Source organism: Delphinus delphis, chromosome 1 (assembly GCF_949987515.2).
Source record: "Delphinus delphis chromosome 1, mDelDel1.2, whole genome shotgun sequence".
NCBI lineage: Eukaryota > Metazoa > Chordata > Mammalia > Artiodactyla > Delphinidae > Delphinus > Delphinus delphis.
The window spans coordinates 87,856,494-87,873,644 of record NC_082683.1 but is presented as its reverse complement, the minus strand read 5'-3'; the positions used below and the strand labels follow the sequence as shown (position 1 = coordinate 87,873,644).

The window sequence follows — 17,151 nt, the reverse complement described above, 5'->3', positions numbered from 1 at the left end:
TGCTATGTACCAGGTACTGTGCTAGGAATTGGGGGTGCAAATATGAATAAGACAGACACTGATTTCTGCCCCCTCAGGGTTTAATTACAGCCTTGTGGTGTGGCACGGGGAAGAAAGGCAGAGATAGACAAGACAAGCAATTACAGCACAGCATGAGAAGACGGAACAAGTGCCTAGAGCTACAGAGACACATAGGAGGGATCTTGGGGGGTCAGAGAGTTCCCAGAGGATACTGTATAATTTGAGATTTGTGAAAGCTAAGTAGGAGGTAACCAAGAGAAGAAAGCTCTTCTCAGCAGCACCTTAGTGGGTATTGGCCTCCCTTCTTTGGAAAGCTCTCCATGCTTGGCTTCTGTGACACCAGCTTCCTGGTATTCTTTTTCCTACATCTTTGAACACTTTATCCCAACCTCCTCCTCTTTCCTTGCCTAACTTTTAAATATTGGTGTTTTTAAGGGTTCTGACTTTGCCCCTCTCTGTGCTTCTTGCGCTTCCAGGGTTACCTCATACACTTCTTCAAATTTAGTTGCCATTTATATGCTGATGATTCCTGAAGTTCCCCAGTCTTCCAGCCAGCTTTACTGCAGACCCATGTATCTCACTGTCCTGGAAATCTTCAAATTGCATGTAGTTTAGGTGTTTTTCAGCTGTAAGTAGTAAACCCAACCAATAAGTAGGAAATCAAGTATCTGTGTATACAAAGCATCTGAAAGTTAGATGGCAGCTGGGATTGATTAAGTGGCTTATCTTTATCAGGATTGTCATTTTAGCAATTCCTTTGGCCTTTCCCTCAGGGTCACAAGAGGGCTGCCACAACTTTGTATTCAGGGCAGTAAGGAGGAAGTGGTGGTACCATCCAGACTCACTGGCTAGAACTGTGTTACATGGCCACTGCTAGCACAAGGGAGCTTGGAAGGACTAGCCTTTAGCCACCTCACAGTGATTGTTATAATGTCTCTGAGGAACATCAGACTCTAGGCTCTGGAACTAAACCCTCAAACCTGTTTCTCTTGATTCTAGCCTGTAAATCTCAAAAATCTAGTCATTTTTCTCCAAGCTGTCTCCAGCTGCAGATATCCTGGACCTTCTAAGTTGGACTTTCTGCCTCTAATCTTGTACCTCTCTAACCCGTTCTCCATAGTGTAGCCAGAGTGATCTTATAAAGTAGGACACAAATTTGAGAATGTCATTTCCTTGCTTAAAACTGCTCTCAGCAAAATGTTCAGAATTCAAATGACTATGAAGCAATATATGATCTGAATCCTTCCAAACTCTCCAGCTTCATTCCTTGCTAAAACCTAACTACCCAGTCCCCACTCTGACACTTCAACCTTAGCTCACACTAAACTACGCTAGAAGTATATTGAACAATTTCAGTTAATTGAACACAGGCTGTTTTCTCTCTCTTGACTCCAGACCTTTGCACGTCTATTTCCTCTGCTTTAAAGACTCTTGCCTTACTCCCCTATAGACTTCTCTGCAACACATCTCACCCCCTGGGTGACTCCTACTCATCCTTAGGTCTTACTTCACTTTCTCCAGATAGGTTCCCTCCTTTGTGTTTTCTTAACACTATCTCCCCCATTATAACACTGTTGTAATCATCTGTTTACTTGCTTTTATCTTTCACAGTATGGACTATACCTTCCATAAGGGAAGGAATCACATCAATTTTGTTCTCTAATCCTAAATGCCTGGCACATAGTAGGTACTCAATAAACATTTGTTGAACGACTCAGTAAAAAAAAGTCTATTTTTTCCATATGTTATAAAAAATCATAAGCAACAAGAGGTCTTATCACCTATAGTAAATTATTAAGAAAGCCTTATTATGTTGTGTTTATACTCCCCTACGGCATCATGCATTTGACTCTTGATTAACTTACCGTATTATCTTGAATTTTTCTATTTTGTCTGTCTTCCTGCAGTAAAGTGTAAGCAATTTGAATTCAGAGACTGTATTCTACATCTTATTTAGCTTTGAATTCTCGAGCACAGAACAATCCTGTCTTTAGGTATGCTCAACAACTGCCTGCTGAATTATTACTAATTTATTTCCTTATTATGTGAATCTGCTAAACCGCCTTTTCATTACTTTGTATTTTTTTGTGTGTTGTTTGTAGAAGACAATGTCTTTCATACTTGAAAAATTATCTTTTTCTCCTTCTCCCTTCCATTTTTTTAAAATAAATTTATTTATCTATTTATTTTTGGCTGCGTGGGGTCTTCATTGCTGTGCGTGGGCTTTCTCTAGTTGTGACGAGCGGGGGCTACTCTTTAGTTGCAGTGCGCAGGCTTCTCATTGCGGTGGCGTCTCTTGTTGCGGAGCACGGGCTCTAGGCACGTGGGCTTAGTAGTTGTGGCTCACAGGCTCTAGAGCACAGGCTCAGTAGTTGTGGCGCACGGGCTTAGTTGCTCTGCAGCATGTGGGATCTTCCCGCACCAGGGCTCGAACCTGTGTAGATTCTTAACCACTGTGCCACCAGCAAAGCCCCTCTCTTCCATTTTTATCCTTCTGTTTTCCTTTTTATACCTTTAGTCGGCACCTTCACTAATGTGTTTTAGCTTTCTCTTAATAGCCACTCAATCGCTATTTATCACATAATGCCTATTGCACTTACGTTGCTTGCTTTCTTTTTCTACTTTAAATCTTCTCAGACAGGAGCCTGTCATTTCATGCCTCAAATAAAATAATTGTTCCTTAACTTTGTCCTTTCTCTCCAAGCTTTACCTGTTATAATCTAACGCACACACACCCCTAGATTAATTTCTTTTTTTATGCTTTCATTTTATTTATTTTTTTATACAGCAGGTTCTTATTAGTCATCCATTTTATACACATCAGTGTGTACATGTCAATCCCAATCTTCCAATTCATCACACCACCATTCCCACCGCCCCGCCGCTTTCCCCCCTTGGTGTCCATATGGTTGTTCTCTACATCTGTGTCTCAATTTCTGCCCTGCAAACCGGTTCATCTGTACCATTTTTCTACGTTCCACATATATGCGTTAATATACGATATTTGTTTTTCTCTTTCTGACTTACTTCACTCTGTATGACAGTCTCTAGATCCAGCCACGTCTCAACAAATGACCCAATTTCATTCCTTTTTATGGCTGAGTAATATTCCATTGTATACATGTACCACACTTTTTTATCTTCGGGCATTTAGTTTGCTTCCATGACCTGGCTATTGTAAATAGTGCTGCAATGAACATTGAGGTGCATGTGTCTTGTTGAATTATGGTTTTCTCTGGGTATATACCCAGTAGTGGGATTGCTGGATCATATGGTAATTCTATTTTTACTTTTTTAAGGAACCTCTATACTGTTCTCCATAGTGGCTGTATCAATTTACATTCCCACCAACAGTGCAATAGGGTTCCGTTTTCTCCACACCCTCTCCAGCATTTGTTATTTGTAGATTTTCTGATGATGCCCATTCTAACTGGTGTGAGGTGATACCTCATTGTAGTTTTGATTTGCATTTCTCTAATAATTAGTGATGTTGAACAGCTTTTCATGTGCTTCTTGGCCATCTGTATGTCTTCTTTGGAGAAATGTCTATTTAGGTCTTCTGCCCATTTTTGGATTGGGTTGTTTATTTTTTTAATATTGAGCTGTATGAGCTGTTTATATATTTTGGAGATTAATCCTTTGTCTGTTGGTTCATTGGCAAATATTTTCTCCCATTCTGAAGGTTGTCTTTTTGTCTTGTTTATGGTTTCCTTTGCTGTGCAAAAGCTTTTAAGTTTCATTAGGTCCCATTTGTTTATTTTTGTTTTTATTTCCATTACTCTAGGAGGTGGATCCAAAAAGATCTTGCTGTGATTTATGTCAAAGAGTGCTCTTCCTATGTTTTCCTCTAAGAGTTTTATAGTGTCCGGTCTTACATTAAGGTCTCAAATCCATTTTGAGTTTATTTTTGTGTATGGTGTTAGGGAGTGTTCTAATTTCATTCTTTTACATGTAGCTGTCCAGTTTTCCCAGCACCACTTATTGAAGATGCTGTCTTTTCTCCACTGTATATTCTTGCTACCTTTATCAAAGATAAGATGACCGTATGTGTGTGGGTTTATCTCTGGGCTTTCTATCTTGTTCCATTGATCTATGTTTCTGTTTTTGTGCCAGTAGCATATTGTCTTGATGACTGTAGCTTTGTAGTATAGTCTGAACTCAGGGAGTCTGATTCCTCCAGCTCCATTTTTATCCCTCAAGACTGCTTTGGCTATTCGGGGTCTTTTGTGTCTCCATACAAATTTTAAGATTTTTTTGTTCTAGTTCTGTAAAAAATGCCATTGGTAATTTGATAGGGATTGCATTGAATCTGTAGATTGCTTTGGGTAGTATAATCATTTTCACAATATTGATTCTTGCAATCCAAGAACATGGTATATCTCTCTGTCTGTTGGTATCATCTTTAATTTCTTTCATCAGTGTCTTATAATTTTCTGCATACAGGTCTTTTGTCTCCCTAGGCAGGTTTATTCCTAGGTATTTTATTCTTTTTGTTGCAGTGGTAAGTGGGAGTGTTTCCTTAATTTCTCTTTCAGATTTTTCATCATTAGTGTATAGGAATGCAAGAGATTTCTTTGCATTAATTTTGTGTCCTGCTACTTTACCAAATTCATTGATTAGCTCTAGTAGTTTTCTGGTAGCATCTTTAGGATTCTCTATGTATAGTATCATGTCACCTGCAAACAGTGACAGTTTTACTTCTTCTTTTCCAATTTCTTTTCCAATATTCCTTTTATTTCTTTTTCTTCTCTGATTGCCGTGGCTAGGACTTCCAAAACTATGTTGAATAATAGTGGTGAGAGTGGACATCCTTGTCTTGTTCCTTTTTTAGAGGAAATACTTTCAGTTTTTCACCATTGAGAATGATGTTTGCTATGGGTTTGTCATATATGGCCTTTATTATGTTGAGGTAGGTTCCCTGTATACCCACTTTCTGGAGAGTTTTTATCATAAATTGGTGTTGAATTTTGTCAAAAGCTTTTCTGCATCTATTGAGATGATCATATGGTTTTAATCTTCAATTTGTTAATATGGTGTATCACATTGATTGATTTGAGTATATTGAAGAATCCTTGCATCCCTGGGATAAATCCCACTTGATCATGGTGTATGATCCTTTTAATGTGTCGTTGGATTCTGTTTGCCAGTATTTTGTTGAGGATTTTTGCCTATATATTCATCAGTGATACTGGTCTGTAATTTTGTTTTTTTGTAGTATCTTTGTCTGGTTTTGGTATCAGGGTAATAGTGATCTCATAGAATGAGTTTGGGAGTGTTCCTTCTTCTGCAATTTTTTGGAAGAGTTTGAGAAGGATCAGTGTTAGCTCTTCTCTAAATGTTTGATAGAATTCACCTGTGAAGCCATCTGGTCCTGGACTTTCGTTTGTTGGACGATTAATCCTTTTTCTTCAATAACCCATAATGTATGAGTTCAGACTCCTTAATTTGACATTTACAGTCATCAACAGTTTGGTCCTTGAGCTCCTTCCACTGCTCCCTTTGATAAATTTGATCAAGGCAAATCATACAACTCAACATTAAAAAATGGGCAGAATTGAATGGACATTTTTTCAAAGAAGAAATGCAGATGGCCAACAGGCACATGAAAGATGCTCAACACCACTTATCATCAGGCAAATGCAAACTAAAACCACAATAAGATATCACCTCACACCTGTCAAAATGGCTATCATCAAAAAGAACACCAATAACAAACGTTGGCAAGGTTGTGGAGAAAAGGGAACCCTTGTATACTGTTGGTGGAAATGTAAATTGGTGCAGCCACTGTGGAAAACAGAATGGAGGTTTCTCCAAAAAACTAAAAATAGAACTACCATATGACCCAGCAATGCCGCTCCTGGGTACATATCCAAAAAAAACAAAACACTAATTTGAAAAGATATATGCACCGTAATGTTCATAGCAGCATTATTTACAATTACCAAGATATGGAAGCAACCTAAGTGCCCATCAACAGATGAATGGATCAAGAAGATGTGATATACATACATATATTTATGTATCTATCTATATGTATGTAATGGAATACTATTCAGTCATAAAAAAGAATGAAATTTTGCCATTTGTAGCAACATGAATGGACTTGAAAAGCATTTATGCTAAGTGAGGTAAGTCAGAGAAAGAAAAGTACTGTATGTAATCACTTATGTGTGAACTAAAAAATACAACAAACTAGTGAATAGAACAAAAAAGCAGCAGACTCACAGATAGAGAACAAGCTAGTGGTTTCCAGTAGGAGGGAGGGCAATATAGGGGTGACGGCGTGGGAGATACAAACTTATGGGTGTAAGATAGGCTCAAGGTTGTATTGTACAGCATGGGGAATATAGCCAAAATTTTGTAAGAACTGTAAATGGACTGTAACCTTTAAAAATTGTATAATTTTTTTTAAAAAAAGTGTGATGTAGTTTATCAGGTATTAATAACATTGAAATGTTAACTTTCAAAATAAAATATTGTACCTTTCACACACTTAGGTTTTGATATACCAAATGAAATACATTCAGTCTTACTTATTTCTGTAACATTGTATTTTATTATATTAGGATTTTATATAAAATATCAATAGTTAAATCTAAAGAGTCATCTATAAATTGTGATAAGAAAACCTTTGAGGACAATACTATGTGTGTTTTTCAGTGTCTTTAGATGCTAAAGGAGTCACTTTTTTTTAAGAATAAAGAAGTGATTATTTATTTATTTATTTTTGGCTGCGTTGGGTCTTCGTTGCTGCACTCAGGCTTTCACAGCGAGCGGGGTCTACTCTTCATTGTGGTGCGTGGGCTTCTCATTGCGGTGGCTTCTCTTGTTGCGGAGCACAGGCTGTAGGCACGCGGGCTTCAGTAGTTGTGGCTTGCGGGCTCTAGAGCATGGGCTTCAGTAGTGTGGCACACAGGCTTAGTTGCTCCACCGCATGTGGGATCTTCCCAGACCCGTGTCCCCTGCATTGGCGGGTGGATTCTTAACCACTGCGCCACCAGGGAAGCCTGCTAGCAGTCACTTTTGAATTCTTTAGTTGTTTTATTTCAGGAAGCCTTTAATGACTCAAATACACCTACAGGCTGTTGTGTTTATATAGAAAACATTGTTAAAACTTTTTTACTTCCGTAGGGAATTTTAGGCAAGGATCATAAGCATGTGGACAAATCAGGATATAATTTTACTAAACAAGGGAATTCCCTGGCGATCCAGTGGTTAGGACTCCCTGCTTCCACTGCAGGGGGCACAGGTTCAATCCCTGGTTGGGGAACTAAGATACCTCATGCCTCGCGTTATGGCCAAAATAAATAAATAAACAAAAGAACAAGAAAATATTCTGTGTGCTAGGGTTTGAATTCCTTTGTTTCCTTAACCAGAAACTTGTCACTGATGCCAAGTGTTCTGATTTCAGCCTAATTTCATATTGTTTATATCGTGATAATGATTGTTCTACTTTTAGAATAGACTTGAAATTCAGTATATACTTAGAGATACGCCATTAAGATCATTTATAAAACCTTTTACTGTTTTGTTTTCCCATCTCTAGAGTTGTGTCCGCTACTTTCAAACATGTGGTAATACTCACGTTTTGAAACCAAACTATGTGTCTTTCTTTGGTTATCCTTCATTCAAGTATAATCATCCACATCAGCTGCTGAAAACAACTGCTGGTAAGTATAATCTCAGAATAGCCTGTACAGCATAGTGTTTTATATTTATTCAGTAACTGAAGACTTATCAAAGTAAAAAAGTTGACCTTTTGCTTCTAGCCTGGCCCTCCTTGCTCTCCCCACATCTATCCAATTCTCATTTTCTTTTCTTTTTTTTGCACCCACTCCCCTTTCACATACTTTCCCTTAATACTTGTGTCTTCATAATGCTGGGACTGGGTTCTCTTGGGCCCTCTGTTCTTTATCATATGACTTACCTAAGTGCAACAGTCAGCATTGATATGACTTAGATTAAATTGTTGACTTAGTAGATTGTATCCTTGTACTCACTGTATTACTGTTTTTTGGATGAGGCACTTAATCTGTCATGTTAAGATAGTGTGATGAGGTGCTTGTGTAAATACAAAGTTCTCTGGCTTTTACCACTTAATTACATTTCCCCCAACTTTTTCTACCTTGCAAAGAACTTGAGACTTAAGTATTAGATTTGGCAAAGGCACTAAAACTTTTTTTTTTCCTGATGTTCTATTTAGAACCCTGGTAAAGAACCCTAGACTTCCGTTACAACGTTAAGCTTTTGACAGATACATAGTGCCTTAGTCTGTGCTAGTGATGAAGAATAACGGAATTCCAGGCGGATCCAACCCCTGAGATCAATTAGTCCTTCCATGCCTTGTATATGTCTTCTTCCGCATCACCCTAAGATATGTAAACCTTATCTTCACCATTAAAAAAAAAAAAAGATTTCTATTTTCAAAAGTTGATCTTTTCTCTTTACTTCTCAGAGAAAATAGAGGCCATTCAAGCAGAAACTCCAACTTCCTACCCTAGTCTCTAAACACTTAAGGAGCTTTGGGTTACTAGCTGTGTAACCTGACCCAAGTTACTTAATTTCTCTCTGTTTCATCATTTGGAAAATGGGAGTAACATAGTGTCCAACTTTGTATTCTTGTGAGAGCAAATCCCAAGGCACTGTTCTACATACTTGGGATACATCCTCTTCCAATTCTTCCCTAACTCAGTAAACATTTAGGCTAGAAACCTGAAGCCATCTCGGTACTTGTCTCACATCATGTTGATTACCAAGATATGGTAATATTACATCTTAAATGTTTTTAAATCTGTCTTCGCCTTTTCAGACAGCTTTGAAAATACGTGAATATATTAAGTTCTATACTTCAATTTCTTGCCTACAATAGCGTCCTAACTGCTTTCTCTGCCACCCCTCCCCCAGTCCTTTCCATCACACTCCTGCCAGAGATATTTTTCTCTAAAATTATAGATATAAAGTTATAGGTCTGAAATTGTAGATGGGACTCCTATCAGCCAATTATTGCTGAATAATAACCTTCCCCATAACTTAGTGGCTTAAAGGAACAATGATTTATTGTTCCTCAGGATTCTGGGGGTGGGTTGGTCGGGTGGCTCCTCTGCTGGTTTCACCTGGGCTCACTAATGTGACTGGATTCAGCTACAAGGTCATCTGGGTCCGAAGGTCCAAGATGGTCTTACACATGTGTCTGACAGTTGGTGCTGGTTTTTAGCTGGGGCATCTCATTTCTCCTCCATGTGGCGTCTCTCATCCTCCAGTAGACTAGAACAGCTTCCTTACATGGGGATCTCAAGGCACATTCCAAGAGGGAGAAAGTGGAGGCTGCGAGGTCCTGTGAGGCTTGCGCTCCAGAACCTACAACTTTACTTCTGCTGTACTCTATTGGTCAAAACAAGTCATAGGCCAGTGTAGATTTAACTAGTGGTAAGATAAACTGTACCTCTAATGGGAACAGCTGCAAAGAATTAATGACCATAATTATTTACCACTGGTTCCTAATTACCTCTAGGATATGTTCCAAACACCTCACCTCATCATGGCACAAAGCCTTAAATCTGGGCTTATTTCTTGCCACGTAGCCTATCCTCAGCTGTACGGAAGTGTTTGTCATTCCCTAACCACGCTGCATAGTATCATATTCCCATGCCCTTTCACATGCTGTTCCTTGCATAATATTGCTTTGTATAGAGGTGACATGGTGTACTTACTTGCCATTTTTGATTACTTCAGTTGGTTTCCAATTCTTTATTATAACTCTATGATAACTCTTCCTGAGCAGAAATCTTCGTGTACCTCTGTATTTCTTCAAGGAAAAAAAAATCTTAAAAGTAAAATTACCTACGGAGTCAAAGAAACAGACTTTTTTTTTTTTTAAGGTTTTTGATTCTTAATGCCAAACTATTTTTCAGAAAGGTTCCAGTTTATACTCTGAGCAGCAGGCTGTGAGAGGCCCCACTTACTAGAGAGGAAACAAGAGGTGCTTAAGACCTCCATATCAAAAGTGTATTTCGTATTTCTTAACTACTAATCTCCTCATATTTATTAAAGAAAAATTTCCTACCTTAATCAGCTTGTTGTATATTTTATAAGCAATTTTGATTAATAGTAGTTTAAAGATAGAGGAGCGCTCTTCAGTCACTTCGGAGCCATTTGTTAATTTGGAAAAGTGAGAGGATCCATACATACTTTCTGTCTTGGGAATAATTACCATAAATTATCATTGGCATCTAAGTGTTATAAAGAGGGTGTAGAAATTTGAAAAGGAGTAAAAAAAGTGCTAAGAGAAAATAGAAGACTAAAATTTAAGAAGTTGGTAGAACATCATTTGAGCGAATAAGAATTTTCCAAGCCTTCTAGGTATGGATCTGCCTGATTTTTAGACACCGGGAATGAGAAGAGTGGTATGAAGTCAAAAGAGATTTAAGAGCAGGCTATTGATGTTTATTATAGTTTCATAACATGCAACAAGGAGATCCAGCTGAACCTCCCTTTGTCTAATATCTTGTTCTATTTTCTGTTCATTGCTATTATTGCAAAATCTCATTTGTTGGAAGGGCCTCCTATACCCTTGTAAAAGAACATTATTTTGGAAATAGGAAAATGTCAGTTCAGTGGCAATATCAATAGGTCTGTGTCACTGAATAATTTATATAAATCTTGGGTAGTTATGAATAATGAAGAGATTATAAACATTATAAAATGCTTTTTAAAATCTATAAAAATGAAATAATTTCTGCCTCTGCTTGAGAATATTTTCTAATTTTAGATGTCAAAGCATCTGTCTATTAGCAATACATTACATATTTAATGAGATCATTTCTCATTTGTCTTCAAAGCTCTACAGGGACAGATTGTTCAGTTCAAACTCTCAGACATTGGTGAAGGAATTAGAGAAGTAACTGTTAAAGAATGGTAAGTTATTCTGAAAATTTTTTTAAGTCAGTATAAAAATAAGTAGAAATCTATTTAAATTGAGACATCTCTTTCTGTAACATATATGATTTTTTTAAAGCAATAAGGTAATCTAGTTTGTGTTGCCAATATGCTGGTGGCACAATTCATCCTACAGTATGGCATTTTATTCAATGTAATTTATTAAGGATTATTTTTTCCTCATTTAAAAAATTTTTTCACTACCCACCCCTCACTTCAGCTAAAAAAGAGAAATTTGCCTCTAAAAGATATTAAGTTGATATGACCATGTGTTTTGAAAAGCATTTAATGTATGAACTTAGAGCTTTTTTCCAAACTATTTTAAAATAATCATGTAGTCTAAGGTCTCTTTACCGAAAATGACTTCAGTAAGAATGCAAGTACATTTGACTCACCATTACCTGAGAGTTTGCCTATATTTTTAGAAAAGGTTACAATATTAAACCAAAAGACATGAATCAAAAAATAATTTTTGAAAGGTTAAAAAATAAGGCTTGAAACAAAAATTAAAAAGCTCTTTACTTAGTCATCCTTCTATCCCTTTTCTTTCTTTCCCTTTCTGGAAAAAAAGGAAACACCTCTGGGTACTGAAATAATTTTCAAAGATTTCTAGAAGTAACAGTTAAGGTGAGTCAGTAGATTCTCTCCCACATTTGTATACTGTTAAAGATCCTTTCAAAAATCTGATTCAGCCACCTGAACATTCTTTCCCTGCAGTTCTCATTATAATTGCTTTGTAGGTTAGAAGAGGACTATAATAACATAAATGTACTTTATGATTTTGTATCTATTGCATTGTGGGATCAAGGAAAGAGCAATGACCTCAGGTCAGAAGAACCTGAATCTGAAACTTATTAGCCATCTTAGAAACAAAGACTAAGAACTCAAACTAAAATTCATGAAATTAAAAAGGAATTATATTGAGGATATCAATTTTTAAAATTTAATTCTAGGGCTTCCCTGGTGGCGCAGTGGTTGAGAGTCTGCCTGCCGATGCAGGGGACACGGATTCGTGCCCCGGTCCGGGAGGATCCCACATGCCGCGGAGCGGCTGGGCCCGTGTGCCATGGCCGCTGAGCCTGCGCGTCCGGAGCTTGCACTCCGCAACGGGAGAGGCCGCAACAGTGAGAGGCCCGCGTACCGCAAAAAAAAAAAAATTAATTCTAGAAATAATAGGCATTATTAAAATTTGATAAAGCCTGAGACAATAAAAGGAAATAACACTTTTAAAATACATTTTTCATATTTGAGGCAGAAAACCTGACAAATTAATTAAAATTTTTGATTATAGATCTATGAATTTTTAATTATTTTGAAATTTTTTATATTTCTTGAAGGGGCATCAAAGAGCCTCAGGAAGCCACTGTAGTCTCTTCTAAAACATTCTTTGGTATACTATCTGGGACCAAATGCTGGGCTCGATGGATACTGATCTAATTCAGTGTAGCATTTATATTGTTAAGATGATCTGTAATTATCATTGCTCATGTAAAAGTGTCTTGCATCTTTTTCTTTTAGGTATGTAAAAGAAGGAGATACAGTGTCTCAGTTTGATAGCATCTGTGAAGTTCAAAGTGATAAAGCTTCTGTTACTATCACTAGTCGTTACGATGGAGTCATTAAAAAACTATATTATAATCTAGACGATATTGCCTACGTGGGAAAGCCATTAGTAGACATAGAAACGGAAGCTTTAAAAGGTACTGTATATATATGTTCATCTATTTTGCCAAATTGATTACTGCTGTCCTTTTGTCGTTGGGTACCAATTGAAACTGGAGTTTACTTTTAACAACTTACAGGATTTGATTTGGGGGTTTAGAAGCTGAAATCAGGAAAATAGGAAAGGTACTCTGTGATGCATGATTACCTTTTGACCATGTTACCATGTTAAAAACATGTACAGTAATACTTCATTTATCTGGAGGCCTGCCTTCTGGAAACCTTGGTGTTCAAAGAAGCAACAAGCTCTCTTGGGAATTAAAGATTCAAGCTTTAAACACTGGTCACTAATAAAACTTGGAATATGCAAAGATTAAATCTCACATAATGGGATTGCTTTGTTTGCCGCTGATACGAAAACAGAAACACACTCATTGGTGATGGTTATGAAAGCCAAATTTCTTAAAGAGAAGTAGAAGACAAAAGGAGGAAAATCAGAATGAGAACCAAAGAAACTAGCATTCAGAAGCAGCAGCAACCATAGAACTTATAAGCAGTAGATGTCCTGACAAAAGGGAATTCGTTATGAGAAGTTTACTGGAAAATTAAAACAGTGCGCTGTCCCTATGGTAGCAAATAGCTGGCTCTCTACATCAGAAGTTCCCTTTGGCATTGTTGTGATACACCAAGGTTATGTCATCTAGGAAGATTTGATGTGGGGGCAGGGGGAGCAGAGTCTGTGATGCAACCCTAAGCCCACGATCTATCTAGAAGTGCTGAGATAAAGACATTTCAGTAGTGTAATTTGGAAGTCTAGAAGGAGTCTGAATTAGAGTGGCTGGCTGACTCTTAGTCCTGCAGTCTGTACAATAATATAATAACTAATATCATAGTCACACTTTATAGTTTATAAAATGTTTCACACTTAGTATTTTATTTATTCTTATTTGTGAGGTATTCCAGTTTAATGAATGAAGAATCACTGGGTAATTTGCCCAATGGCTGTGACAAAGCCAAATTTAGAACTCGGATGTCCGGAGTCTTTGTCGAGAATATTTTCAGCTATAACATGTTGCCTCCAAAAGCTGGAAGGTAACTTATTAAAGCCTTCCTGTTATTTATTTAATTTCTATTATTATAAAAACAGGATGCGTGCATTGTAGAAAGTTACAAAATGCAGAAACACAAAAATAAGAAAATGAAAACACATTCCTACAACTCATTAATCACCACCCTTAACACATTAATGTATGTCATTCCAGACATTTTTCTAGACACATGTACATATGCATTTCGGTATTTTTTTTCTCCCCACCTTCATTGGAGTATAATTGCTTTACAATGTTGTGTTAGTCTCTGCTGTACAACAAAGTGAATCGGCTATATGTATACATACATCCCCATATCCCCTCCCTCTTAAGCCTTCCCTCCCACCCTCCCTATCCCATCCCTCTAGGTCGTCACAAAGCATCAACTTGATCTCCCTGTGCTATGCAGCAGCTTCCCACTAGCCATCCATTTTACATTTGGTAGTGTATATATGTCCATGCCACTCTCTCACTTCGTCCCAGCTTCCCCTTCTCCCCCTGTGTCCTCAAGTCCGTTTTCTACGTCAGTGTCTTTATTCCTGCCCTGCCACTAGGTTCATCAGTACCACTTTTTTATATTCCATATATATGCGTTAACAATACGGTATTTGTTTTTCTCTTTATGACTTACTTCACTCTGTATGACAGACTCTAGGTCCATCCACCTCACTACACATAACTCAATTTCATTCCTTTTAATGGCTGAGTAATATTCCATTGTATATATGTGCCACATCTTCTTTATCCATTCATTTAGGTTGCTTCCATGTACTGGCTATTGTAAATAGTGCTGCAATGAACATTGGGGTACATGATTCCTTTTGAATTATAGTTTTCTCAGGGTATATGCCCAGTAGTGGTATTGCTGGGTCATAAGGTAGTTCTATTTTTAGTTTTTTAAGGAACCTCCATACTGTTCTCCATAGTGGCTGTATCAATTTACATTCCCACTAACAGTGCAAGAGGATTCTCTTTTCTCCACACCCTCTCCAGCATTTACTGTTTGTAGATTTTTTGGTGATGGCCATTCTGACAGGTGTGAGGTGATACCTCATTGTAGTTTTGATTTACATTTCTCTAATAATTAGTGATGTTGAGCAGCTTTTCATGTGCTTCTTGACCATCTGTATATCTTCTTGGAGAAATGTCTATTTAGGTCTTCTGCCCATTTTTGGATTGGGTTGTTTGTTTTTTTCCTATTGAGCTACATGAGCTGCTTATATATTTTGGAGATTAATCCTTTGTCAGTTGCTTCTTTTGCAAATATTTTCTCCCATTCGAAGGGTTGTCTTTTCATCTTGTTTATGGTTCCCTTTGCTGTGCAAAAGCTTTTAAGTTTAATTGGTCCCATTTGTTTATTTTTGTTTTTATTTTCATTACTCTAGGAGGTGGGTCAAAAAGGATCTTGCTGTGGTTTATGTCATAGAGTGTTCTGCCTATGTTTTCCTCTAAGAGTTTTATAGTGTCTGGCCCTACATTTATTTATTTTATTTTATTTTATTTTTAACATCTTTATTGGAGTATAATTGCTTTACAAGGGTGCGTTAGTTTCTGCTTTATAACAAAGTGAATCAGCTATACATATACATATATCCCCATATCTCCTCCCTCTTGTGTCTCCCTTCCACCCTCCCTATCCTACCCTTTAGGTCTTTAATCCATTTTGAGTTTATTTTTGGGTATGGTGTTAGGGGGCATTCTAATTTCATTCTTTTACATGTAGTTGTCCAGTTTTTCCAGCATTATTTATTGAAGAGGCTGTCTTTTTTCCATTGTATATTCTTGCCTCCTTTGTCAAAGATAAGGTGACCATATGTGTGTGGGTTTATCTCTGGGCTTTCTATCCTGTTCTATGGATCTGTATTTCTCTTTTTGTGCCAGTACCATACTGTCTTGATTACTGTAGCTTTTTAGTGTAGTCTGAATTCAGGGAGCCTGATTCCTCCAGCTCCATTTTTCTTTCTCAAGATTGCTTTGGCTATTTGGGATCTTTTGTATTTCCATACAAATTGTAAAATTTCTTGTAATTTTTTCTGTAAAAAATGCCATTGGTAATTTGATAGGGATTGCATTGAACCTGTAGATTGCTTTGGGTAGTATAGTCATTTTCACAATATTGATTCTTCCAATCCAGGAGCATGGTATATCACTCCATCTGTTTATGTCATCTTTGATTTCTTTCATCAGTGTTTTATAGTTTTCTGAGTACAGGTCTTTTGCCTCCTTAGGTAGGTTTATCCCTAGGTATTTTATTCTTTTTGTTGCAATGGTAAATGGGATTGTTTTCTTAATTTCTCTTTCTGAACTTTCGTTGTTAGTGTATAGGAATGCAAGAGATTTCTGTGCATTAATTTTGTATCCTGCAACCTTACCAAATTCATTGATTAGTTCTAGTAGTTTCCTGGTGGCATCTTTAGGATTTTCTATTTATAATATCATGTCATCAGCAACAGTGACAGTTTTACTTCTTCTTTTCCAATTTGTATTCCTTTTATTTCTTTTTCTTCTCTGATTGCCGAGGCTAGGACTTCCAATACTATGTTGAATGATAGTGGTGAGAGTGGACGTCCTTGTCTTATTTCTTAGAGGAAATGCTTTCAGTTTTTCACCATTGAGAATGATGTTGGCTGTGGGTTTGTCATATGTGGCCTTTATTATCCTGAGGTAGTTTCCCTCTATGCCCATTTTCTGGAGAGTTTTTATCACAAATGGGTGTTGCATTTTGTCAAAAGCTTTTTCTGCATCTATTGAGATGATCATATGGTTTTTATTTTTCAATTTGTTAATATGGTGTATCACATTGATTGATTTGCATACATTGAAGAATCCTTGCATCCCTGGGATAAATCCCATTTGATCATGGTGTATGATCCTTTTGATGTGCTGTTGGATTCTGTTTGGTAGTATTTTGTTGCGGATTTTTGCATTTATGTTCATGAGCGATATTGGTCTGTAATTTTTTTGTGTGTGTGATATTTGTCTGGTTTTGTTATTGGGGTGATGGTAGCCTTGTAGAATGAGTTTGGGAGTGTTCCTCCCTCCACAAATTTTTGGAAGAGTTTGAGAAGGATAGGAATTAACTGTTCTCTAAATGTTTGATAGAATTTGCCTGTGACGCCATCTGGTCCTGGACTTTTGTTTGTTGGAAGATTTTAATTACAGTTTCAATTTCATTACCTGTGATTGGTGTGTTTATATTTTCTAATTCTTCCTGGTTCAATCTTGGAAAGTTGTACCTTTCCAAGAATTTGTCCATTACCTCAGGTAGTCCAGTTTATTGGCATATAGTTGCTTGTGGTAGTCTCTTATGATCCTTTGTATTTCTGCGGTGTCAGCTGTAATCTCTCCTTTTTCGTTTCTCATTTTATTGATTTGAGTCCTCTCCCTTTTTTTCTTGATGAGTCTGGCTAAAAGTTTATCAGTTTTGTATATCTTCTCAAAGAAC

At 37.1% G+C, this 17,151-nt stretch overlaps 1 protein-coding gene across 2 annotated transcripts in view; it reads left to right on the top strand.

Annotated features, from left to right (window-relative positions):
* The window catches only part of DBT (dihydrolipoamide branched chain transacylase E2), a 43,798-nt gene that overhangs the window by 807 nt on the left and 25,840 nt on the right, over positions 1–17,151 (top strand). For both annotated transcript variants that reach the window (XM_060026281.1, XM_060026271.1), the window contains exons 2-4: positions 7,568–7,691; positions 10,860–10,935; positions 12,475–12,656. In XM_060026281.1, coding sequence (XP_059882264.1) covers positions 7,568–7,691; positions 10,860–10,935; positions 12,475–12,656 — 382 coding nt within the window. The remainder of the gene's footprint in view (positions 1–7,567; positions 7,692–10,859; positions 10,936–12,474; positions 12,657–17,151) is intronic.